This window comes from Anolis sagrei, chromosome 2 (assembly GCF_037176765.1).
Source record: "Anolis sagrei isolate rAnoSag1 chromosome 2, rAnoSag1.mat, whole genome shotgun sequence".
Taxonomy (NCBI): domain Eukaryota; kingdom Metazoa; phylum Chordata; class Lepidosauria; order Squamata; family Dactyloidae; genus Anolis; species Anolis sagrei.
In genome coordinates this window covers 190239553-190265183 of record NC_090022.1, presented here as the reverse complement: position 1 = coordinate 190265183, position 25631 = coordinate 190239553, and the positions used below count along the sequence as shown (strand labels likewise).

At 38.4% G+C, this 25631-nt stretch overlaps 1 protein-coding gene across 2 annotated transcripts in view; it reads right to left on the bottom strand.

The window, feature by feature from the left end:
• The window catches only part of ATF7 (activating transcription factor 7), a 122060-nt gene that overhangs the window by 29335 nt on the left and 67094 nt on the right, over positions 1-25631 (bottom strand). For both annotated transcript variants that reach the window (XM_060762877.2, XM_060762878.2), the window contains exons 3-5: positions 12272-12368; positions 8182-8300; positions 1086-1220 (exon numbers count right to left, since the gene is read on the bottom strand). In XM_060762877.2, the coding sequence (XP_060618860.2) occupies positions 1086-1220; positions 8182-8300; positions 12272-12368 (351 nt within the window). The remainder of the gene's footprint in view (positions 1-1085; positions 1221-8181; positions 8301-12271; positions 12369-25631) is intronic.

The window sequence follows — 25631 nt, the reverse complement described above, 5'->3', positions numbered from 1 at the left end:
GGCAACCTATCTCTCACAGCTGGGCCGCTCCAGCCATAGGCAACCAATGTAAAACACAAATACAGATTTAAACACATTATAATAAACACTTCTGTACAATTACATTTAAAAATACAGCGTACTCTCTCTCACACTCTTCACTAGCTAACTCAAAACCATAAAAACCAATAATATATTCCTATACCTAGCTGACTCTTAATAATATATCTTCCCCAGTCCCACAAAGACTGTCTACACTTCCAAGCGATCTTAGCAGTCTAACTAAAATAAATGCTAATTATCTAATGGCCATTCACCAACTGTCATTCACCAGCCTTATGCAAATCTGCTAAAGCATTCCACCAATTAGCATTCAATCCAACATTCCTTTCCACGCCCCAATAGCTCCTTACATTTTATTCTATTATATGTCCGAATAAATGAAATATTATTTCTTAATACAAACTCATGACATCCCAGTACTCCTCACAATTTATCACAGTGCGGTAGCATTTTGTTTGTAGGTCTCGTTTCTACAGATTCCTGGGACTTGTAGTTTAATAGTAAGGTATTGTATGACCCCTATATTTGTGGGGGGATAGCTTCCCGAATTTACAATGCAAACTGGAAACCATGGATAATAGCAACCTTACTGAAATGAACAACATACATCAGAAGTTACCACAGAGTCCTCCTGAAGGACCTAGAAATTTCCTAGAGCGGTGTGTTCTCTAGGAATCTGCTAGGGTCTCTAGGGCAACTCTTTGGTAACATCCCGCAAAAGCACACCATAGAAAATAAACCTGGAGGACCTAGGAAAGTCTTATTCTGCTGGATGGGGTAAGTCAAACTGCAAGTACTGGTGCCACAGGAATGGGGTTCTTGATGTAGTTAGAAGTCTCTGGTTAAAGAACTCTAATGCCTATTCCCCTAAATGATGTGTCAGTCCAACATAACTGAGTAGTGCACAAGATATGCACTATGTCAGAAATCCAAACTGCTTAAGTTGAACATGACCAGAATAAACAAAGAAATTATTATTTGCTATATATATAGCACAGAAAAATCAAGAAAGCAGATGGAAACACAACTACCAGAGAGCTCACCTTCTCCTTGGCCTGTGGTGACCGTGGACTTGTTACTGGACTATCTGGAGGGGAAGAGTCCACCTCAACTGGCTCTTCTTCTTTTATTTTGACATCTGGAGTCGAGGGGAGAGACATATCCAGAGGTCCAGAACACTATGGAAAGAAAGAATACATATTTCGGTGTTTTGTCATTATGTGACTTGTCTTTTGCATGCACACAAGATGTTTACAGGATACTGCCTTTTATCTTCTAGGACTGCTTGGGATAGTCACCAACATTTTCCTGCAGGATGTATTTCGCCCCCCCCCCCCCAAACAAATCCTAGCTTTTAAAGGTTACTAAACGGTTGAGGAACCTTTGGCCTTCCATATGCTGTTTTTATTAACTCTGTATTAACTCTTCCATTTAAAAATGAGGACACAAACTAATATTATTGATGCTATGTGTGCAGAAATTTCTAGATAAGGTGCTCTCAACATTTTTAGTCTGGAGAACGCTTTGAAATAATTTTCAGATCTCAGGGAACCCTTGTATTGAAATTATTAATCTGTAGCTAAAAAGATGTTTATTCTTTTAACAATCACAACGTCTTGTGGAATCTCTAGTGACCTCTGGTGGAAACCTAGGGCTCCAGGAAGCAATGGTTGAGAAACCCCGCTCTAGACTGAGAAAGTGTATTTTTTTAAAAGTGGAGAAGTTAGCTCTACACCAGAAAGAAAATGTTGAGTTATATAGAGGTTCTGGCAGCTCATATCATAACTGGTTATTAACAAAAGGATGTGGTATTTTTTTCAGATTCTTTAAGTTATGCTTACATGCGCTATTCTTTCTTCATCCTTTTTAAAAAAGCTTTGTCAATATAAAAAGAAAACTTAAGGTCACATAAGGTGCCCTCATTCATAGAAGCAATATATCTTACTATAAAAGTCATTTTTGAATCATTGCTTGATCTGTCAAAAGCCAACAAGAGAGCTATGCAAGTTATTACAGATCTATGACCAGTCCAACGCAATAAAACCTCGCCATATGCCTACGCCTGGCAGCATGCCACCACACCTATTTTCATTTCAGCCGTGCTGCATGGCCTTTTTCAATTTTGCCCACAGCTGCTTGTTGCCTTTCTAGATCAAGGAGTAAGTGCAAGAGGAAATGGTAAAAACCAGGGGCATGGTGTGCTCCTGGAAAATCAGGAAGGAAAAAGAGCACATCAAATGGTCCTGGAGTGATCAAAAACAGAAGCACAGCACCTCCTCAAAGTCCTCGGATGGTAGCTTGCCAAGATAGATAGATAGATAGATAGATAGATAGATAGATAGATAGACAGACAGACAGACAGACATGGGTGGGGGAGAAATATAATGATCTTCTGAGAAGCAATAGGTATGTCAGCATGAGCAAGATGTTCTTGGAGTTATTCAAGGCAGGAAATTGTCTTTAGTGGCTTTCTAGAAAACATGAACAAGAAACACTTAACTGAATCATATAGCTTTTCCTGTTTCTTATTTCCCAGTCTTTTGCTTAATGCCTTCTGATGATCTCTGCTGTACTACTTCTTGTGCACAGACTATCAGGAAATAAAATTATCATTATGCAGAATGCAGTGGTCACCACAAGGGAACAAATGCTGGGTGATGCTACCGAGGCGAAAGTAGCAGTGGTTCCAACTGTTCTCCTCTGGCACCTCAAACTCCTCATTCTGCATGCCCTAAGCAAGCCTGCAAGCCTAGGTAAAGTGAAGGAATATGCCCTTACTAGCAAGGGTCAACATCTTATCTGTCTATTGTAGACAGAGCTGAAGGGGTTGTTATTGTCAACTGCCTTCAAGTCAACCCCGACCCTAATAGTCCTCCCCAAATTGCTCCATTCTCAAAACAATCTTGCTCAGATCTTGTGGCTTCTTTGATTGAATACATCCATCTGCAATGCATCTTTAAGCATGAATTTTAAACTCATGTCATGTGTTTTGATCTCTGTGCTGCGTGATTAATGTGTATTTTACAGAAATGCTTTGATCTGTATCTTTTAGGAAACTGAATTTTAATGTGTCTTTGTAGAATTTTTATAGTATTTGTGTGTTTTTAACTGTGCTGTGACCCGCCTTGAGCCATGGAAATAGGCACGTAAGAAATAATAATAATAATAATAATAATAATAATAATAATAATTTTTCATGCTGCCTCTAAGCAGTGAGTAATGTGTTCTCATTGGATGCCCAAAATAAGACTCCCTCAATTTAGTCAGCTTGGTTTCTACTATCCTTTTAGCAGTTCACAGTATCTGTAGAATTCTTTTCCAGCATCATATCTCAAATGAGTTAATTTTCTTCCTATTAGTTTTCTTCACTGTTTAGTTTTCATAGCCATACACAGAAATGGGAAATACAATGGTTTGGATTACCCCAAGTAGTATTCAATGATACATCTTTAAACTTCAAGATCTTATCTAGTTCATTCATAGTTGCCCATCCAAGTCCTAGTCTTTTTCTGGTTTCTTAAGTCTCCATTTGGATTAACACTGAACCAAGAGGTGGTAAAGCTTGAACCGTTCCTATAAAGTTATATAAATAATTTATGCATATTAATTTTGTTTTGTTAATGTTCAGATATAAACAAAGTTTTGCATTTTTGCCTTGATTTTCCTCAATAATCATTCCAAGTCAGATTTTTTTTCTACCTTATGAAGCTGTTTGAGACACCCCTGCTCCTTAAATCCGTTACTTTTTTAAAATCCATCTCTAACAGTTCTTCGTGAACTACACTACACCTTTTCTGGATGGTGGCTACTGCTTCATCCTTCCACTTGTCCAAGAGAAGACCAGGATCATCAACCCTGACTGGTAGTGGATCTCCAGGTCTCTGGATATAACACCTTTTTGGATCCTACTGTGTGTAAACATCCAAAAGGGATTAACACAGAGACTTTCATTAGCCTTACACCGAGGGATGCTCTGAATGAGAAGGACATCACTTAAAAAACAGCACATCCAGGAATATCCCCATTTTCTCAACTTAATTACAACCAACTCAGTGGCTGGAACTATCCAGTCCTCCCTCCAAAAAATCCCACACAAACTAAAACTAGCACTAGCAACTGGACTTGATTGAGCCAAATGTTCAAAGCATCTCATGAATGCGCCCGGCCGCGCCTGCCAATTTTTCTGAATAGCAAACCAGCTGGATTTAAAAATCCAGGCAATTCTAGTTGGAGTAATTCCTTCAGTCTGTCTGAAACTAGCCAAGCTTTAAAATGCTGCAGTCTCCTGCTGGAGATCAGAAATTTTAGAACAAATCATATTTAACAAGAAATAAACTTCCAGCAATCCATAAGTTGTAGCAGCAGCTATTAAAATGGTACAACAACATTATAATGGGTGGTCTTAACATATAAAATGTCTGGCTAGACTGTGGGTTGTCAATTATTTATACAACAGACCTCAAAATGAAAGTTAATATTCTGTGCCATAACACTACTAATAGTAGGTGAGAAACACAGAACATATACAAAGGACTTCGACTATAGAAGAAAATGACAGCAAAATCAGAATGCAAGATAAAGACATGGCAAAGAGAACCACTAAATTATTTTTAATCTATTTAAAATGTAAAACGTTACAAAAATTTGTAGCCACGTATCTTCAAGTTGTTTCCAACTTAGGGCAATCCTGAAGGGTTTGCTATGGGATTTTCTTAGCTATATTAGTTTAGAGGTTTGTCTTTGCCTTTGAATATCTGAAAGTTATCATCTATACTCTAAAAAGAAAAAGAAATATCCTTTTTAGTGATTTTTAGATGCTAAACATCCTTATTCAATCAGAAATTTAATCTATTTTATCAACTTAATTATTTTTATTTTTGTTCTAACTTCACATTTTGCACCAGATAGTTTTTAATATACTGACTGCATAAGGAGGAGCATTTTATGGGCAGATCGATAACAATAATTATTTAATTTATTGTTGAAGGTTTTCATGGCCGGAATCACTGAGTTGTTGTAAGTTTTTTGGATTGTATGGGCATGTTGCAGAAGCATTCTGTCCTAACATTTTGCCTGCATCTATGGCAGGCAACATCAGAGGTTGTGTGGTCTGTTGGAAACTAGGAAAATGGGGTTTTATATATCTGTGAAATGTCTAGTGTGGGAGAAAGAACTCTTGTCTGTTGGGGGTAGGTGTGAATATTTCAATAGGCTACTTTGATTTGTTGGAAGGTGATTAGCTGTCCCTGATTGTTTCTTGTCTGGAGTTCCCCTGTTTTTTGAGTGTTTTTCTTTATTTACTGTTATGATTTTAGAGTTTTTTAAATAATAGTAGCCAGATTTTGTTCATTTTCTTGGTTTCTTCCTTTCTGTTGAAATTGTTCACATGCTTGTGGATTTCAATGGCTTCTCTGTGTAGCCCGACACAGTAGTTGTTAGAGTGGTCCAGCACTACTGTGTTCTCAAATAATATGCTGTGTTCAGATTGGTTCATCAGGTGCTCTGCTATGGCTAACTTCTCTGGTTGAAGTAGTCTGCAGTGCCTTTCATGTTTCTTTATTCATGTCTGGGTGCTACGTTTGGAGTCTACCATATACCATGCAGCTATGGAGAAGTCTACAGAATTCCGGGGTTTGCAATATAGTGAGGCCCAAAAAGTCTATGACTGAGCAGTTTAAAGGCCTCTCCCTAAACTACAAACCCCCAAATTCTGCAGGAGGCAGCAGCTGGATTTAAAGTGGAAAGATGCTCAAGTGCAGTGTTTCTCAACCTGTGTGTCCCCAGATGTTTTGGCCTTCAACTCCCAGAAATCCTAACAGCTGGTAAATTGGCTGAGCTTTCTGGGAGCTGTAGGCCAAAACATCTGGGGACCCACAGGTTGAGAACCACTGTTCCAGTGTGATGAGGTCCGTTTAAATAAATGAACGCACATGTACACCATAAAATCTCTTTTCTCCCCATTAAAGTGTTCTGGGAAGAAACTTCACATAATGCTTTTACTCTAGTATTTGATGCAAATCTTACATTAGTTTTGTGAAACTTGATTTCAGCTATGGCTGGGATAGCTTCCAAAGTTTGCGACTATGAATTGGGTCAATAAAGTATTTACCTCCCATTTTATGTTTTGACTTAAATCCTGTAATGGTTGCAAGAAAATCCCACACGGAATCAATTCTGTCTGTATCCAGAACTTTATCCTTGCAAACTCTAACCCTAGATTTTTGATATTGTAGGCCTACAGAACAGGCTTATCTCCCATTTATTTTTCTGCAAAGCTTTGAGATCATGACAGCCATGAGACATTACTTCACATTATCAATGTTTTTGTTATCATGTTCAACACTCAAACCACTACATCACACTGGGGTAGCAATCAATGTATGAGTAATTAATTTGTGCTAAAGTATAGGCACCCTGGTGGCACAGTGGGTTAAATCGCTGAGCTGAAATTGCTGATCAAAAGGTTGGCAGTTTGAATCCAGGGAGCGGGCTGAGCTCCTGCTGTTATGCCCAGCTTCTCCAACCTAGCAATTCGAAAGCATGCAAATGTGAGTAGATCAATAGATACCGCTTATGTGGGAAGGTAGCGGTGCTCCATGCAGTCATGCTGGCCACATGACCTTGGGGGTGTCTACATACAACACTGGCTTTTTCGGCTTAGAAATGGAGATGAGCACCACCCCCAAGAGTTGGGCATGACTAGACCTAATGTCAGGGGAAACCTTTACCAGTTTGATTTACTAATACCAATACTAATAATATCCACTGGTTTTGCATCTTGCACATTATAAATGAGAGTGGCTTTCCTGGAGGAAAGGTCAACAGGCAGAGGGAGGCTCCAACAGCCTACTTCCTGGTATTTTTTAGTTTTCTTTAACGAAATGTGCACAAGCTGGAATTTGCCAAACTGGCTAAGCAAGAAGCAAATTCACTGTTGCCTTATGCTGGTCTGGTCAATGACTGCAGAGATGCCAAAATGAATGGCAAGTGCTTCAGCATTTCTCATTTATTTTAAAGTTATTACTTTTCTTACGTATGCTTGAAAACCAAACATCATAACACTACCTGAATTTAGGTTTTTTGACGCTTCATGTAGGCTTGGAACATGCAAGAGAACATCTGACAAAATAACAGGAAACAACAAGCAGGAGGTAATTCACTCCAGCTGTAGAGATGAATACCAGGTTTATTCTGAGGAATAATGAGATAATTATTGTACCTTTGACCCTCCCTTTGAGTGTTTCCTTAAAGACTTTCATAGACCATCCTCATTCACTTTTTCTGTGCCTCCTCTATGTTAACACCTTTTTTGTTTTGTCTTCACCTTAATTCTAGCTGTCTTTTAGGTTGCACAGATTGAAACTGGTTTTGGCAACAAAGGCAAAAGCAATGAGTCGATTCATTTCAAGCAGGACAAGGACCTCTCAATGTGTTCCACTGTTTATCCATTCTTCTAACAGGAGTCCGGTGGCAGAGAACTGAACTGCTATTTTGCAGTCTATGGTTGAAGGCCACGTTTGTAGGAATGGGCTGGGAGCCCTTCTTCCTCTTGGCTATTAGTAGACCCCAAAATCAAGTCCAGTGGTTCAAATATCAAGCCATTTTAGTGCAATCCCTCTGGGCAAAAGTGTACTTTCCACAGCCCATGAGCTACTCAGATTCACACTGCCCATTGGATAGTTGATGTTAATATGCTTCTATAATAAAAAATGAGTTTACCAAAGTTGCATTTCTCACCATCTGTTAACCAAACCAGTAAGGCAGAACAGCTGTTTCTATTCAAGATGTCCATAACCATCTGATTTCTAAAAGCAAAAACCAAACCACAAAAACACAAAGGGCCAAAGCTCTGTGCTAGAAGACAGTACTTAACACACAGCTGCTGTCTCTGACTCATGAAAATAGGAAAACAGACTTCTGCCAGAGAAAGCTGTATTGGAGAGGCAGAAATAACCAAACTAAGCAGGCCTCTGGATCGACAGTATGTAACTCACTGCTGGACAATAATGGAAAAAAGACAAGAAGTTAGAGAAATCTCTGTGGGCAATGTTTGGGTGATGCCCACTTTTGAAAAACCAATGCAGAACAGTAAGTTTTCTGCAAGCTCTCAATATTTTACATCAATGCTTTGGCCCTTGCCTTTTTCTCATCATCTTCTGTGGCTTTCTTGAAATCATGCTCAAAGGAGCTTGCCAGTTCATTGAAGAGCCCAACTTCCTCGCAATTCTTCAAGAAACGGGTTGGTGTTGGCGTCTGATCTGTTCAGGGAGCAAAATAAAGAGACAGTTAAGAAACAAGAGGAAAAGGATTGTAATACTCACATCCTAGAAAGCTGAGTCACGGAGATTGATTCAAAGCACAGTTTCTTACCACCGAAGCTGTCAGTCTTAATTCCTAGAACATTAAGATTCCTTAATTTATACATCTCTGCAACTTGTACTTTGCAGTCTTACAAAATACACTCTGATCTACTGAAGAGACATGCAGGGAAAGGGAATCTGTAGGGAAAGGCTTTGGGGTTTTTGTCATTATAAGGGTGCAGAATTAGTGCAAATGAACATCCATTGGAAAAATAAAAATCTGCATTAGCAGTTTGGGTTAGGTGAAGCTGGTGAAAACATGGAAGCAGGAACATGTGTATCTTTGAAGATACAGAAAGAAAATTCTATTTAAAAACAATGATAATGTAAGATTGGTTGAGAAAGGTTGAGAAAGGAGAGTGGTAACTTATGACAGTTTTGATTATAAGGAAAGTCAAAAGATATTTTGCAGTCTCAGATGGTATTATCACATGATCTAAAATACATGTTCTATAGTCTCATAATATATCATGTGGCTTAAGCATGGATAATGGGCATTGCACAGCCACACCTAACCAGCTTCCTTGGTCCTCTAGAGCTGGGAAGATTGTGGCTGTCCAAAGGTTGTACTCTTACTTACCTGCTCCAATCTGATTAATGTTGAGGGTCATTGGTATTCACATTCATCAACACTATGGCTGGTATCAATGGCATCACTCATGGCTTTTGAATAAAGAAGTCGACCAACAACTACAGCCATACTTTCCCTAAAAATTAGTCCATTAGATCAAAAGATCTATGGGACATCAATGATCTAAAACAATATTATTTCAAAAACCCTCCCTAATTCCTGCCTTACAATGTCTGTTCTCAAGTACTGCATATGGAAATAATATCTGCTTTATATTTAAAGGGCTGAATATATCCTACTTCAACAAAAAACCAGGTATGCCTTAATAGAAACTACATCACTTAAAGTAGTGCCCCCCATATTTACAAATCCCGCAACAACCATAACACCAGCTGGTTTTCAGAATATAAAACCTGGAAACTGACAAATCCGAAGTTTGGAGGATGAAAATACAGCAATATACTATGGCATCATCTGTAGATGTCTATCCTTATTGTTGTTGTTGTTGCTTGCCTTCAAGTAATTTGGGACTTGTGGTGACCCAAAGGGGAAACTATTCCAGTTTTTTTTTTTTGTTGCAAGATCTGTTCAGAGCTAATTCTGAGACTGAGAGAGTTGACTTGCCGAAAGTCATCTGGTAGGTTTCCAAGGCTGAATATAGAATCATAGATTTGGAAGAGACTTCATGGGCCATCTAGACCAACCCCCTGCCAAGAAGCAGAAAATCACGTTCAAAGCGCCCCTGAGAGATGGCTATCCAGCCTCTATTTAAAAGCCTCCAAAGAAGGAGCCTTCACCACACCAGGGATTCAAACTGTGGTCTCCAGAGCTTAGACAATTATAATTCTGCAGAAACCGCTCCACGTTTTAAAGCTATGCCAGGGAAAAATACATAAAATACTGGAGACATATGAAGCTTCATAAATTAACTACTCACAAACAAACTGCTACATCAGTGTGGTGAAGTGATTTGAGTGTTGGAAGACCATGGTTTGAATTCTCACTCTGCTAGGGAAGTCCACTGTGTGCCCTTGGGTAAATCGGACTCTTTCAGGCTCAAGGGAAGGCGAAAGCAAAACCCCTCTGAACAAATATTTCCCAGAAAACCCAGTGATAGGCTAATTAGGGCCACAATAAGTAGTAAACAGCCTAAAAGCACACAAGTACCACTACCACATTTTTCAAGCTTAGCTTCAAATCAATAAAATTTGCTTTCCATCTAAAGTGAAATGTGATGTTCTCAAAGTGCCATATACTCTATCCATTTCAAAATTCAGTAAACATGTTGGGAACAGTAAAAAGTGAGGGCAAAAGTAATTTGTGTGGGTACATGTAACTAAGATTTTGCTGGTATACTAACACTAGCAAACCCAGGATCGCACAGGAATGTTCTATTTGGACAGTACATTAGTGGTGTCAGAGATAAAAAAAAACCTGGTTTGTTCTGATTTGAAAGGACAAGATGTGTAGACTGATATTTCTATGACATTGCAAATGATAGGAGAGGAGTTCTGAGTGACTCATATGCTTAATCGAATAGCTGCTGGAAGAAGAATAAATGATGTGAATCCGGTATCCTTGAAAGGATCATTTATCAGCCTTGCAACATCCAATGGAGATGGTGGGAGTTGTCAATGTTAGATTACTAAGAACATTTTCCTTTGGACAAAAGGAAATAAAAAAGGCAGACAAATGCTCTGTTTTGTTCTAACTCTAGCAATTCAAACTCAGCATGTTCTCTTGCATCAGCTCCTTTGTTTGTCATAAGCTCAAAGAACAAGAAGGATTCTGCTACTAACACATTAAAAGTTAGAAACAGCAGCTCCACAAAACAAGATGGACAATCCTGATCTTTTGGTACAGTAAACGTATAAAGAACTGTACTAAGTGCAGCAATTCAGAGGGAAGGGGCCATAGCTCAGGACTCGAGCACATGCCATAGTTGGAACAAAGGCATGCAATAACAATGGGTAAAGATCCTTTCTTGTCCAAGATCCTGGAGTGAATCACTGCCAGTCACAATAGGCAATATTGTGTGACATGAACAAATATTCCAATATGGTATCGATCAAAATCCTGTATAAAATCAGGTTATAAGGACTTTCAATAGACTGTTTTATGGAAGAATGGCAGATGTGGCCATTCTTTTGTCAGTGATGCTATAAGGGAAGTTGTCCCATCTAACCAAATGTTAAAGGCTTTAGGCAGTTCAAAAATCCCAACCCGTTTTCAGCCTAAGGTACAGACACCAAAGAAGCTACAATGTACACAGCACAAAATTTACACAGAGCTTGGAAAAACTGTTTGGACAAGAAAGTCCCGAACTGCCCAGTCAGCAGTGGCTGTGCTGGCTAAGGGATAAAGAGAAATGTCATGCAAAAACAATTCTTCCAAGCCCTGACTTTAATATAGGGACGAATTCTCAAATTATTTTTTAAAAAATGCCTTTTGATAGCCATGTTTAAATATTTACTGCTCCAACGACTAGGACACGGAGCAACCAATTCAAACTACAGGAAAGGAGATCCCACCTAAATATTAGGAGCTGTTTGATAGTGCAATATGCTGCTTTGGAGTGTGGTGGAGTCTCCTTCTGTGAATGAAGGCTTTTAAGCAGAGGATGGGTGACCATCTGTCAGGAGTGCTTTGACTGTGTGGCCCTTGGGGTCTCTTCCAATTCTATGATTCTATGGCTTGGTAAGAGTAAAAACAAAAAACAATTTCCTTCAATAATTGTTGGTTCTACACCTTCTTGCGTCTAAGGGCCCAGAATCCAGGATAGTTGAGAGTACAGGAGTATATTCCTCCCTGTTAACAGTCTACTGCCAAACAATCAGGTAAATTTTTTCTGAAATGCCGTATAAAAAGGCTTCATGGACTGCACATGCTGAGAGACCCACCTGGGTTTTGCAAAGGCACTCCTAGCAACAGCCAAAGTGCAAGATGAAGTTTCAAATTTATTAACTGACAGCCTAAAAGCTTGAGAGAATCGACACCTGGGACTAGGAGAGGAAGCCGAGCCTGTCAGCTTTTGTTCATTGCACTGAAAAGAACATGAAGAAATGTGAAAGACCTTTCGTTGTAAATCTTTCACTCTCAAGTCACAAAACCAGGCACTAATACATAAAGATCTAGAAATCTATCACTTGCCTTCCCCAAATCATCCCAGTTAAATGAAAGTCACAGAATAGATTGAACATGTATTACTTGATGCATTGGGTACCTGATATTGATCTTATAGCTGGGTTGTATTAAATATACTATTTTGTTTTAGCTGACCTAGATCACAAATACATACCTGCTATGATGACAGAATCTGTCCTGGCAGGACCGAATTTCAGTGTCATCTCATGCTTGAGTTTATGAACCGCCAGGTGGTCCTCATTTGTAAACCTCTGAAATGAAATGTTTGGAGAAGAAACAGTAAATGAATAGACACATTTTGTATTACGCTGTGCATCTCGCATCCGCATGTAAAGTAAAGTGTGAATGCCCCAAGACAAAGGCCATATTATCATTCCAAAAAGCTAAGCAAAAAGAGAACAGGACAGAGTACAAAGGAAAGTCTGGGTGAACACATTTTCTCTTAGCAGAACAGGGGAAAGCTACAAGTAGCAAATAGATTTAATAATAAAAAATAAGAAGGGGAAATAGAACAATAGCATGTATTTATTGCAACAAACCTTGGAAATGTGAAATATTGTCCCTGTGGTGCTTGGTAAAATGTGTCACTTTATTATTAACACAGAGAGAAATTATTTATAATTGGTAATGGGGAGCTCAACACAGGATCTGTTTACAGCTTGGGTTGTGCTAAGCGGAACTGGAATCTACAAGGCCATTTGGTTTTCCCGTTTACGAACCACACTGGACCTATACAGAGAAATGCAACTGTACATATGCTATGTTGCATCTTCAGGATGATTAGAGGTAAGAATAAAGCCTCAGCCAGTTTCTGGGAATTCTCTCTACAAAATTACATCATACTTGTTTATTATTTGTCAATTAAAAGAATTAAGAAAACAGAGGTCCCATATATCTCTTTTAAACTGGGACAGGCAACTCTGTGTTTAGGAATGGACACTCATCTCCTAGTGAACTTTAAATGGCTTCAGAGCTCTCTACTATGTAAGCATCAAGTGAGGAATTTCACCATGTTTTTAACCCCATCTGAGCTGTTCCCAGAGGCCTTCCTTCTCACCCTCCAAACAAGAAAAAATTGAAAGTCAACATTTAGCTAACTTTCACTTTGAAAAAAACACAGCCAAATCCTCCTCCAATTTGATGAAATTTTGCTCCCACCCCTAGAGAATGGTGGGTATTCTTGGTCACAATTTTTAAAATATTGGATGTCTTTGGGAAGCTTCAAAAGTGGCCATTAGGGCTACAGTGTTTTATTTTATGCTCCATGCCAGCAGAAGAAAAACCATATACTGTATAATGAAACAAGGAAACCCCAACCCTCCTTGAATTGATTTTGGCTCTTCTAACATGCTATAAAAGTTTTAAACAATTTTTCTGGAACCATACTCCATAATTTCATACTGTATGTAGCTTTGGCAATGGATGGATATGACTTGGATTTATTACAATATTTATATCCCACCCTAAGCGAAAACTATCAGGCCAGCATACAAAAAATCTACTGAAACCAATTTAAAACTCTTTAAAATGGTTAAACAGTAAAAGGTAATTTAAACACTCTAAAATATACATTCAATAATATAATAGTTTTAAATAGGTTCAACAAATTATGATGCATAAATGTGAATTGGATAAAATAATTAGACCCCCAAAGATTTTAATAAAATCCCATGTTTTTGCTTGGTACTAAACTAAAGCCAACTGGATCTCTAAGAGGAGGGCATTCTACAACCAGAAGTCCTATGTTCTCCTATTGCATATTGTTGCCACTTGTGGGACATCAAGGTTTCTCCAATTGACAATCTTCAGAGAGGCACATGAAGAGAGAAGTGATTCTGCAATCATTGAGCTCCTAAATGCAAGTAGTAAGGTCATGACAAGCATCCTAGATTTAGTCTATAAATGTATTGTCTGCCAGAGCAATTCTTTTAAAATTGAAATACATCAATATCCAAAACAACAATATTTTTACTGGGCCAACCAAAATGCACAAAATGGTATATGATACAAACTTTCAGAGCTCCACTGGCTTCATCATTAGGCAAAGTTGTTATAAATGATACAGAAGGGGAAATGATTATGTGAGAGTCACAGGCCTACATTTTATCAAAGTGTTGTTTTTCCTCTTGTTGGTTAAGATAATGTGGAGGGATAAAAATGCAGGCAAAGGTCACTCCCCTTTTCGGCTATGTGGGAGATGAAGAGTTGAAAAACCCAGTTGCAAAATTAGCAACAGAAAAAGTAACTTCCCTTGAGATCTACACTGTTTCTGCAAGGCTATCCACTGACTTTAAAACCATGGCTTTTTGCGATAAGTTCTGGCCAACTGACTGCAGCTTTCAACTTGTCTTCAAGATCAATACTATGTAGGGAGAACACTTTCCACTAGTTTAAAATGGGAAATTATCTGTTCATGAAAACAGAAACACAGTCCAATCCCTGCTCAATACAGCATTTCCAACTGAAGCATCCTTAGAAGTACCTATCAAGGCTTTTTATTCCAGAGAAAGAGACACCACCTTCTCTGCCCAAACTGCTCTTACTGTCAAGAGGTTCCTTCCAATGTTCAAATGAAATTTGCCTTGCTGCAACTTAAAACCATTAGATCTGGTTCTACCCCCTGAAACACAGGAGAATAAGCTTGTCTCCTCCGCTGTGTGAAAGTCCTTGAGGTATTAAAGAGTATGATCATGTCACACCACATCAGGCTCCTTCAACCTTTCCTCATATGTCTTGTTCTCCATGCCTATTATCATCTTTCTTATCCTTCTATGAACCTTCTCCAAATTGTCTCTATTCTTCTTAAAATGAGGCATCCAGAGTCCCAACTAGTGTCAAATCGAGTGGTGCTATTATCTCCCCTTGAAGCTTGTTTATTTATTTATTTAGTGTCAAAAGCCTTGCATACATAAATAAGTTTAAAAACTGATAAAATAAAGGGATCAAAGCAGCTAAATAGTTTTAGACCAAAAATGGGCAACAGCGACTGCATTGTCTGTAGCTTTAAATAGTTCTTCCTCTGTGCATGAAGGAAGGCATTGTGGACAAGCATACAGATGCTGTTGTTTGTTCTGCTCCACAGTCACACAAGGTGGAGGATTCTTCTAGGTAGTGCCATTTTGCCAGGATGTCTTTTGATCTGCTCACTCCACTTCTGAGTCTGTCCAGGGACTTCCAAGTTGCCCATTCTTGGTTTGCCCCTTGAAGTAATAGCCCTACTATTCTATTAATAAAGACTAACGTTGCATTCACCTACTTTGCTATAGCATCATTCTGCTGGCTAAAATTCAATTTATGATCAATAATAATCCCAAGATTCTTTTTGCATGCAATACTGCTGAGCCATGTATTCCCCCATCTATACTTATGCATTTGAGTTTTTTTCGCCTAAATGTAGAATTCCGTATTTATCTATATTGAATTTCATTATATTATTTTTTGTTCAATTTGCTAGTTTATTGGGGTCCTCTTAATTCTATTTCTATAAGGTATGTGTCATGTAAAAATGTCTAGAATAGATGCACCCAACATCTAAGGGTGCATCTAGATTGTAAAATTAATTTAGCTTGAAACACCTTCAACTGCCATGGCTCAATGCTATGGAATCCACTGCCCTGGAGACTAGAACTCGGAGCAATGGGCTAAATTACAGGAAAGGAGATTCCACCTGAACACCAGGAAGATCTTCCTGGAACTCTCTGCCTCAGATGTGGTGGAAGCTCCTTCCTTGGAGGTTTTTAAACAGAGGTTAAATGGCCATCTGTCAAGGGTACTTTGATTGTGCTTTTCCTGCATGGCAGGGGATCGGACTGGATGGCCCATGTGGTCTTTTTCCAACTCTATTGATTCTGTGATATCTATGAGTTGTCGTTTTACAAGGTCTTTAGCATTCTCTGACAAAGAGTGCTTGTGCTCACCAAGCTGTAACCCAGAGAGCCAGATATAGACAACAGAGGCAGAACGAATAAATCATTCTATGAACCTTCTCCAATTTTCAAAAGATGTGGCCAGATTTTACATTTAGCAATGTCCAGTGGGGAAAATCCAGACATTCCTTATCATTCCCTTTTGTGGACAAGGAAAGGTGAGAGCATAGTCCATCCAGGGACAACCTGAAAGAAGTACCAACTCTTTTACACTACCTCTGAGACTTACTAATGTTTTCCCTCTCCTTATCCCCAATCCTTGACTTAGCCACAGGTCATATCAAAATCCACAATTCTGGCCCACAATAATCTTCTCAAGTTATACATGAGGTTGACTTACAAATAGTTATATATGGTAGGTTGAAAGTTGAAATGTGTTGCCATAACTTGACAGTTAATATACTCTTCTTTCTACTGACAACTGTCTTAAGTGCAACTTTGGAGCTCTGTTTAGCAAAACAGGCAACAACTTATAAGGACAGCTGTTATTACTTTAAGCTCTTTAACTGGGGTGCTTCCAAAGCCCATTTGCTATGATCCATTGTAAAAGCTCATTCCTTTGTCTTTCTCTTCAACCCAACACCTCAGAAAAATAAAAAATAATGGCATTAATTTTAAAGCAGATAGATGAATGAAGGCAATGTGAAAGCAAGTTATTTTCTTTGGTAGTAACAAACTAAAGCATTTAGTAGCAAATCTGCCACATTCCAGAAGCAGCTTTAAAAATAAAATATTCAATGAAGAAAATAAAATTAAAATCTGCATCTACAAGTCTTCTTCCTTTTGACACCACAATCTGGCACTAAACAAGCAGAGAGGGAAAATTTGCTTTGTGAGGATGGTACGCAGTGGCAGCAGGACTATAAAGCATTGGAATTGGGAGTCAAGCGCATTTATTTGCCACTATGGAAGGATTTGTGGCATCAAGTTTTTAAAGTAAGTGCTGTGACACCATGCTATATTTCATCAAGGAGTGATAATGAGAGCACTGCCACATAATCATGGCACATGAAGATGTAAGCCAAGTTCCTCCATAAAGTGCAAACTCTGAAGATTGCTTGCGTCTATTCTGATATTGAGCTATATTTGGTGCAATTTCACAAATTTTTTTCACGCTCTCGCACTCCAGAATCCAAAGATGTCAGATGGGAATTTGGATGTGCATCTTTAGAACTATGTTGGCAGCAGTGCCGCGACATTGTAGAATGAATGTAGAATGAATGTAGTTTAAATTCACTAACTACTGTGGCTCAATGCTATGGAATCCTGAGAGTTGTAGTTTTACAAGTCTTTTAGCCTTCCCTGCTTAACAGTGGCGATTCCTCACAAAACTACAAATCCCAGGATTATATAGCATTGAGCCATGGCAGTTAAAGTGGTGTCAAGCTGAATTAATTCTACAGTGTAGATGCACTCTTTGTTGGAGGTCCAGCCTGAGGGAAAGCACAGTACAGGCCATTTGAGGAAAGAGAAGAAAGAGAGTTCATAGAAGTATAGATTCATCAAAACAGGGCTGCTGCAGAGGCACAAGACCCAAATCTATGCGTTACAGAGACTTCGAAGAACCACGATGAAATTGCCCAAAGCCCTTCACACTCTTCTAAGCCGCCCAGCAAAACAAAACGAAAGCTATAACAGATGGCTGGAGGCTGCCCAGCTACAAGAGGAATACCAGGCTCTAAGCCAGGACACTCTTCTTTTATATTCTTGCTAATGGGTAGAGCATGAAGTATTTATTTATTGCAGAGTTGAACCCAAAGTTTTGAGGAGGGAATTTGTAATGGGGTTTAGCCCACTTGCCCCAACCTTAGTTAATGGGATCTGGGATATTAATTACTGGAGTCATGCCACACAGATCCATCCAACACCAACTCTGCAGTTTTTCTGGGAAATAGGGCTGCCAGGTATCCCTTATTATAAGAAACGAACATATATACCCTGCACTGCAGAAGTTTGCTTCCCCCCCCCCTCCCTTTTTTCTAGTTACTCCAGCACAACTCTATGGTAACATCCAGCAGAAGTAACTAACTAAACTTGAGCATTCTGCTTGACAAATGACAGTATCAAAGAACAAGGTTAACTAATTTTGCATGCTCTTACATACACAAATACAACCAAAGAGCAACTCCCATAACAATCATATTGTTGGTGCATTTTCAATAGTCATTATGGCCTCGCAGGAACACCACAACAAGTGAGAGTCCAAAGGTAGCAGGTGAAAACCTGGAACCTCAATCAGTGGCTGACACCAGATGAGAGACTCCCTCTTGGGCACACAGAAGATTGGGAGACCTGGAAGGCGCTGAACAGGCTACGCTCTGGCACCATGAGATGCAGTGCCAACCTTAAGAAATGCGGCTACAAAGTGGAGTCCACGACATGTGAGTGCGGAGAAGAGCAAACCACAGACCACCTCCTACAATGCAACCTGAGCCCTGCCACATGCACAACAGATGCCCTTCTGACAGTGACACTCCAAGTGGCCAGCTTCTGGTCAAAGGACATTAAGCATAATGCCAAGTTTTTAACTTTGTTTGCATTTTTAAATACATTATAACTGTACCCAATTCACTTCTGACATGATAAATAAATAAATGGCCTCTGCCTATATTGAGATCCTCGCAGATTATCTTAACTGATAACAGAAGCAACATCAGAAAAAAAATGTAGACTTGTTTATTTATTTATTTTATTTCCAGTATTTCTATCCTGTTCCTTCTCAATCCCTGAAGGGGGATTCAGGACGGCTTACATTTGGCAGCAATTTGATGCCATTACATATAACAAAGAAATATAATAATTAAAACAGTAAATAAAACATTCATTAAAACAGTAAAAAACAGTATTAATAGCCATATTATGACATTGTAATTCTAATGTCTTAATATTTTTTTTGTCTGGTATTATTTTTAACACAGTTAAGAAACCAATGAAGCTTCAAAAATTTGCATGATATATTTTATGCATTTGTATCACTGTTTTGTGAATTTTGTATATTTTGCCACATAACTAATATAGCTGTCCCTGAATATTGGTCATTTTGGAGCGCCTTTCCTTTACTCATCTGCATAATGACTGAGAATAGGTCATATTGTGGAATATTGGTCAATACACACAAGTCTAACTGATGTTATGTAACTGGTTAATCCTCTAGGAATGAACAATAGAATTTGTTCAGCATTTGATGTGACACTGATAACAATTTAATATTATGACAGTTACTGGCTAAAATGTTTGTTTTCACACTAAGTAAGTTGCTTTTTTATGCAAATATCTTGTGAACGTGCTGATTTTATTTTCTGTGAGAAGCTTAGATTTTATTGTTTATTGCTGTATTCTTATTATTTTAATTTTGCTTTATCTTTGATCCTGCACATTGCTTAGAGAATTCCACTTTATAAAACAGAAATAAAAACTCAAACAAAATACCAGAACAAAATGAACCATCCAAACCAAATAGTCGTAATTACCTATTTTACTGAACCAATCTGTTGGATGGTAAACATGCAAAGGGAATGATGAATAATCTTTTGGTTGGAAAGAATCTGAACTGAGGCAAATTCATTGAAACAACTTCCTTTTGTTTCCTCTCCAAGCCCACCATTTCCATTACTACTGAAACAGGATGTCGGTATCTGAAATGATTCGGGTATAAGATATACAGTGCCTTTTCAGATCAACCTTGGAGAAAAAAAGTTAAAGGAAAGAAGTTATTTTCCCTTCAATTTTATTAGCAGCTTGCTGAAATCAGGAAACCCACAACTAGACGTGCCCCCCTGGGAAACAGGTTTTCAATGCATTTATGAGCAATGCAGAGACTCAGAATGTTGCCTCATGCTTAAATCCTAAAATGTTATTTTTGGCTCTGTCAGCTTCAGAGACCCATGTGGATATATATGCTTTTTAGTTTCTTTAAAAATGTGCTTACATCCTGAAGTATGATTAATCCATGTTCTTCTGTTGTTATAAACTAAATCAGAAATACAAGCTACATTCTTGGGCAACACTTATTTATGGTATGAGCAAGCCAAGTCTCAGTATCTGAAAATGAATGCAGCTTCAAACATTGCCCACTGCCTGAGCTCCAGCCAGAAATAACAAAATTTAAAATAGCTGGATGAAAAAAAAATCAACTGAGTAGGGTGGAAAAATATATTCATCACAAGTTCATACTATTCCTCCTTGTTCGCAAATGCCAGGTTTAAAATGGCTGACCTAAATTTTACACTTTATTGTTTGAGTGACAGTGACACCCACCAGAAAAGCTCACTCCATTTATTAAACATATCTGCCAGAGTATGTGTGAACAAACTTTGGTTCTGTTATCCTGAATTATCTGGGGGTTTTTTTCTGTCCACCTTTACTGAAGCCTTGGATCTTTTGCACTGTTTCATAGTCGGCTGAGAAGCAGTCACTCAGTGGAAAAAGGGACATTAAAACCACATGAATGTATCAGTTATATACAAAGAAAAACTTAGATTTATTTTTTTCCATCATAGTTCTGGGGGTAAGACACAACTACTGAAATGCTCCATTTTACACAGCTTTGTTATCCACAGCAGTCCCAATTGTAAAACAGAATTGTTGGAGTTTATGAAGCAGGGAAACAGTGAACTGATGTGATTGAACCCAGAAGCATACAGACTAATATCTGTGCCTTATTTCATAATGACTGAAGGTCACATCTCCTATCCTTTTTTGGTTTTGTTTTTTCTTTTACTATTTTGCTATTAGCCCCTGTTCCTCTTGGGGGGGGGGGGGATGGGGACTTTCGACCCCATTTGGGGTTGGGATCTACAGTGCTTATTAAACCAGGACCAGGTCTTCTTAAACTTTTTCCACTTGCAATCCCTTTCCGCCCAATAATTTTTTGTATGAACTCAGGTATATGATATAGAAAGCAGATATATAAAAACAAACATTTACTGATAATAAATCATTTGTGGAGTACAGCTGAAGCATTTTCTGCGGAGTCCACTGAAAACACTGCAGATTGTAGCTAACCTATTTGTGGAAATGGGTGACGTACAGAAACCTTTTATTGTTGCAAAAAATCTTATGCCCCCAACATTGACCTAAGGGGATCCCATTTGGGGCCGGGAACCACAGCTTAAAAAACAATACTCTAGATCTGAAGAGTCATTTGTGTTAAGAAGCAGTTGTAAACTGCAAAGAGGAGCCAATACTAAACTGTTGGGTCTCTTTTTTAGAACAGATAAGGCAGTGGTTCTCAACCTTCCAAGTACCCCTTAATAGAGTTCCTCATGTGGTGGTGACCCCCAACTATAACATTATTGTCATTGCTATTTCATAACTGGAATTTTGCTACTGTTATGAATCGTAATGTAAATATCTGACATGCAGGATGTATTTTCATTCACTGGACAAAACTTGGCACAAATACCCGATTTACCCAAATTTTAACACTGGTGGGGTTGGGAGGGATTGATTTTGTCATTTGGTAGTTGTAGTTGCTGGGATTTATAGTTCACCTACAACCAAAGAGCATTTTGAACTTGACCAATGATGGAATTTTGAACTTGACAAATGATGGATGCTTTCAAATATCCCAGATTTTTTTTAAAAAATCTCTTTAGTGTTATATCTTACAGAAATGTCTGAGAATGCTACTCTCAAATGTAAACTGAAAGTTATTTTGGCTTCCTAACCAAATCTCTATTGCCCAGCTTCCCAGTCATGAAATCTTAAGAAGTGTGTATGGACGCTTCACATACACACACCAACATCTGTTTCAGTGCTACTCTTATATACTAAGGAATACGTCCCAATACATAATGTAATCAATGGGGCTTAATTCAAGGATACTAGGAGTGCAGCTTCAAGTAAATATCTGGGGCATTAACTCACTGAATGCAGTTTTTCAGAAACTGCTTTTTATGGCACCACAAAATAAAAGTTGTCTGAATAACTGGTGGTTAAATTAGCTTTTAAATACTTAATCCTCTATCCCTGCTTCACTATCATCTTCCTGCATCCATAAAATCAAACAGAGAAAATATACTGAGCATGCTTTTATAGTGGAAGGAATAACATGCTTACACTTCCTATGTCCTAAGGCCTCTTAAATCCAGATTATCTGCTTTGAATTGGATTATATGGCAGTGTAGACTCATATAATCCAGTTCAAAGCAGATAATGTGGATTTTCTGCTTTGATGATCTGGATTATATCACAGTGTAGAAGGGGCCAAATACATTTACAGCTGATAGAAGTTACGTTTATACAGCTTACTCCATATCCTTCAGCGTTCCACTTTTACTTAGCAGTATGCTTCAGTGAATAAAGCAAATATACACTAAGATTGTGCTGCATCCCTATGCTATGGAAGTAGATTGATGCGGCTGCTGCAAGCTGGTCTGAGAATTGTGCTATGAAAATCAAGTACATGGTGGTTATTTAATTTATAGTGTGCTGTCATTGCCAGGTAGAGATGCTTATGTGATTTTTAAGGTGGCAAAGCAATACAGATACCCTTTAGTCCTTGGGGAATTACTGCTCTGACTCCATGGTGAAATATCTTGCCATGACCTCATCCCTGTAACCCAAAGTATTTGAGTGTTTAAACGGATATAGCAATTTAAGATTATCAAAAGCTTTTTCTACAGCAACAGAATTTTCTTATTCTTCTTACATGTAGCAATGATGCTCCATGCATATTCACGGCTAACTTCTAACAAAATCCAGTCAGTCATCAGCACACAATCTTTTATCATTTTACTGATACAAACTTGAATCAATATGGATTACATATTATTTATTGATTACATACTATTTAAAGGAATATAGGAGTCAAAGAATACAGTACCTATAATATTCAGCTGAGAACCTATCTGAACAGAGAGACCTTTTTGCTTTTCATTTCTGTATTGTTTGCCTTTTTCTCTTGGAAGACTATGGGATGTTTTCCTCATTTCACCTCAGAATGCCTACACTGGCAAAGAACTAATTTAAATCTGTTCCTTGTGGATAATTTGGACTATCCATCTTGTTGCACAATTCTACGAATTCGTCTAAAATCTCTTATTGGCCATTTTCATTCTTCTACCTCAGGAGAAATCATTTCCTTCCATTTTGCCTCCTGTTAATCTCCCAGCTACAGACTTATCTAGCTAGTCATCTCTCAAAAAACACATTTGCTTAATGTTCGTATTAGCTCCAGTAATTTTACTTCAGTAATTTTTACTTCCTCTAAAGATTCCATTATCTGCATTATTTTTATTATATTGTTCCAATTCTCTGACCTTTTGAATTAACTCCATGTTGCTTTTGTTTCTCAGTTTATTTATATAGGGAGGCGAGCTTATGATAACATCCCTTACATAAACTGTACTTGTATCCCGGCTTATGAATGGTGATACACCAAGAGAAGCGTTAAGACTGAAATACCCTGCAAAATTACTGATGACTAGACTATTACAATTCCTATCACATTTTTTTTCCTCGTGGTAACTTGAAATGAAACATAGCTTTAGAATAAAAGTAGTGCATGAAATTGGCAAGTCTAAGAAATATTTTTCATCCTTTGCATGCCCAAGCATGGTTATGTTAAAGGGTGGCATAGCAGTGGTTCAAGTGTGCATATAGTAGGGGATGATTGCTTTTTCATTTATAAAACTTTCATCTCTTGGTTTCCTTATAAAATTCTAAGTCATCATAACTAACCCGGAAGCTGTTATTTGCAGGCTGAAAATGCAGGTATGCACAACTTTTATTGAAGTCCATCATCATCCATAGCATCATGTTTGTAATACACAGATTCTGAAGAGTGACAATCCAGCCTCCAATAAATTAACAATGTCATGATAATTATACTATGCTTTTAGAAAAGGCTCTCTGATGCTAAGTACTTTATGTACAGTATATCACCTTATATGAGAATCTGGTACTATCCCCCTTTTAGAAATTGATGGATACTAAAGTTTGAATAGATGGCAATTAAAAAAATCATCTTGTGAGATGAGGTGACATTTGAACTGCTGACTTCCCACCTCTCAGCTCTCACATGGAATAGTTATGCTGCACTTCTTCAAACATTATGAAAAGGTCCTGCATTGCACAAAACATTTAGGTATTGGAAAGGAAAGATCTGTAATGAATGAATCTGTGTCAGTATAAGTGTTGATGCTAGATGCCTACGTATGTCCAGACACAGCTTCCCAGAATAAATGTAAAATACAGGAGTGACGGTTACACATGATGGTCCTATGATCACATGTGGTTGTTGTTATTACTGTGACTACCCTTCCTTATAGGAGCATAAGATCACAATTTCCTGCCTCATAGAGCTGCTGAAAATAGTACTGATATTAAAACTTGGAAAGCCAAAACTAGGTAAGACAAAGGCAGCCAGATCTGCTTTTTTGTGCTTTTAATGTCTCAGGAAATGTAAGTGCAGGCACAGCCATAATTTTTGAAAGAGTAGGTAAATGTAGGTGAGCAGGAATCTCCTACTTTGCTGTACTTTGCCTCATTGTGTTATCCCCCTAGAACTGCTCCTGTTCATTCTGTGGGAAAGATCAAAGCAAAGCAGGTTGAGGCAGGAGAAGAGGTTTCAGTTCTTCTTACCTATGTATCTCTTCTTTCAAATTCAGACTCACAGCTTTTCCATTCATACATGGGACAGCCATGCACAAAAACACATCTAATCTAAACTGGTCACATGGCTTATCTCATTAACCAGAAGAGTCTTTAATGCAGTGGTTTAGAACCTGTGGGTCCCCAGATTTTTTGGCCTTCAATTCCCAGAAATCCTAACAGCTGGCAAATTGGCTGGGATTTCCCGGAGTTGTAGGCCAAAACACTTGGAGACCCACAAGTTAAGAACCACTACACTAATATAATGAACCTGCCAGTCATTTTCACACTCACCAAACTGCAATCTATGATGCTGCTTGCATTTAATTGCAAATGGGAGCATGTGTGCTGAAATGGGGAAAGTTTAGAGGAAGAACACACAGAGAGATCCACTGCAAAAATGCAGGGCTAGAGTCTGCCTTTTTTCATGCTCCTGCTTACTAAATGAATTTCACTTCCCACTGCAATAGCTTCACAGCAAATGCTCACCTGTGGACCCAACCATTATTTTCAAGCGAATGTAAAGACAATCGTTTCTCAAAGTAGAGGGGAGGGGGAGGATATGGCAAAATGGCTGATGTTCTCATAAAATATCTAGATTAACAACAGAAATCAATTCAATTATCTACAGTACTGGGCATGAATGCCATGGGAGGTTATACCGGTCTCTTAAAACATCTCTGGCATCCAGCCTGGCCTTGTCAGTTAAATGGAAGCAAGGAAGCCTTTGCCAGCAGAGTGTTAACACAAACATTTAAGTGTAACCAATACAAACCACTATGATTTTGAGATTCCTTGGCAAAAGTTGCAATGGCTTAAAGTGCACACACACAAATTGGTTTCATAAGGCTGGCAACAAATGGGAGGGCATGTACACATATGCACTCCCAGCAGAATTGAACATACTTCAGTTGCAGGACAGAAGTTATTCAAGTGGATGTGACAGAGCATGTGACAGAGACACAGACAGACAGACAGACCTTCACACCTTCT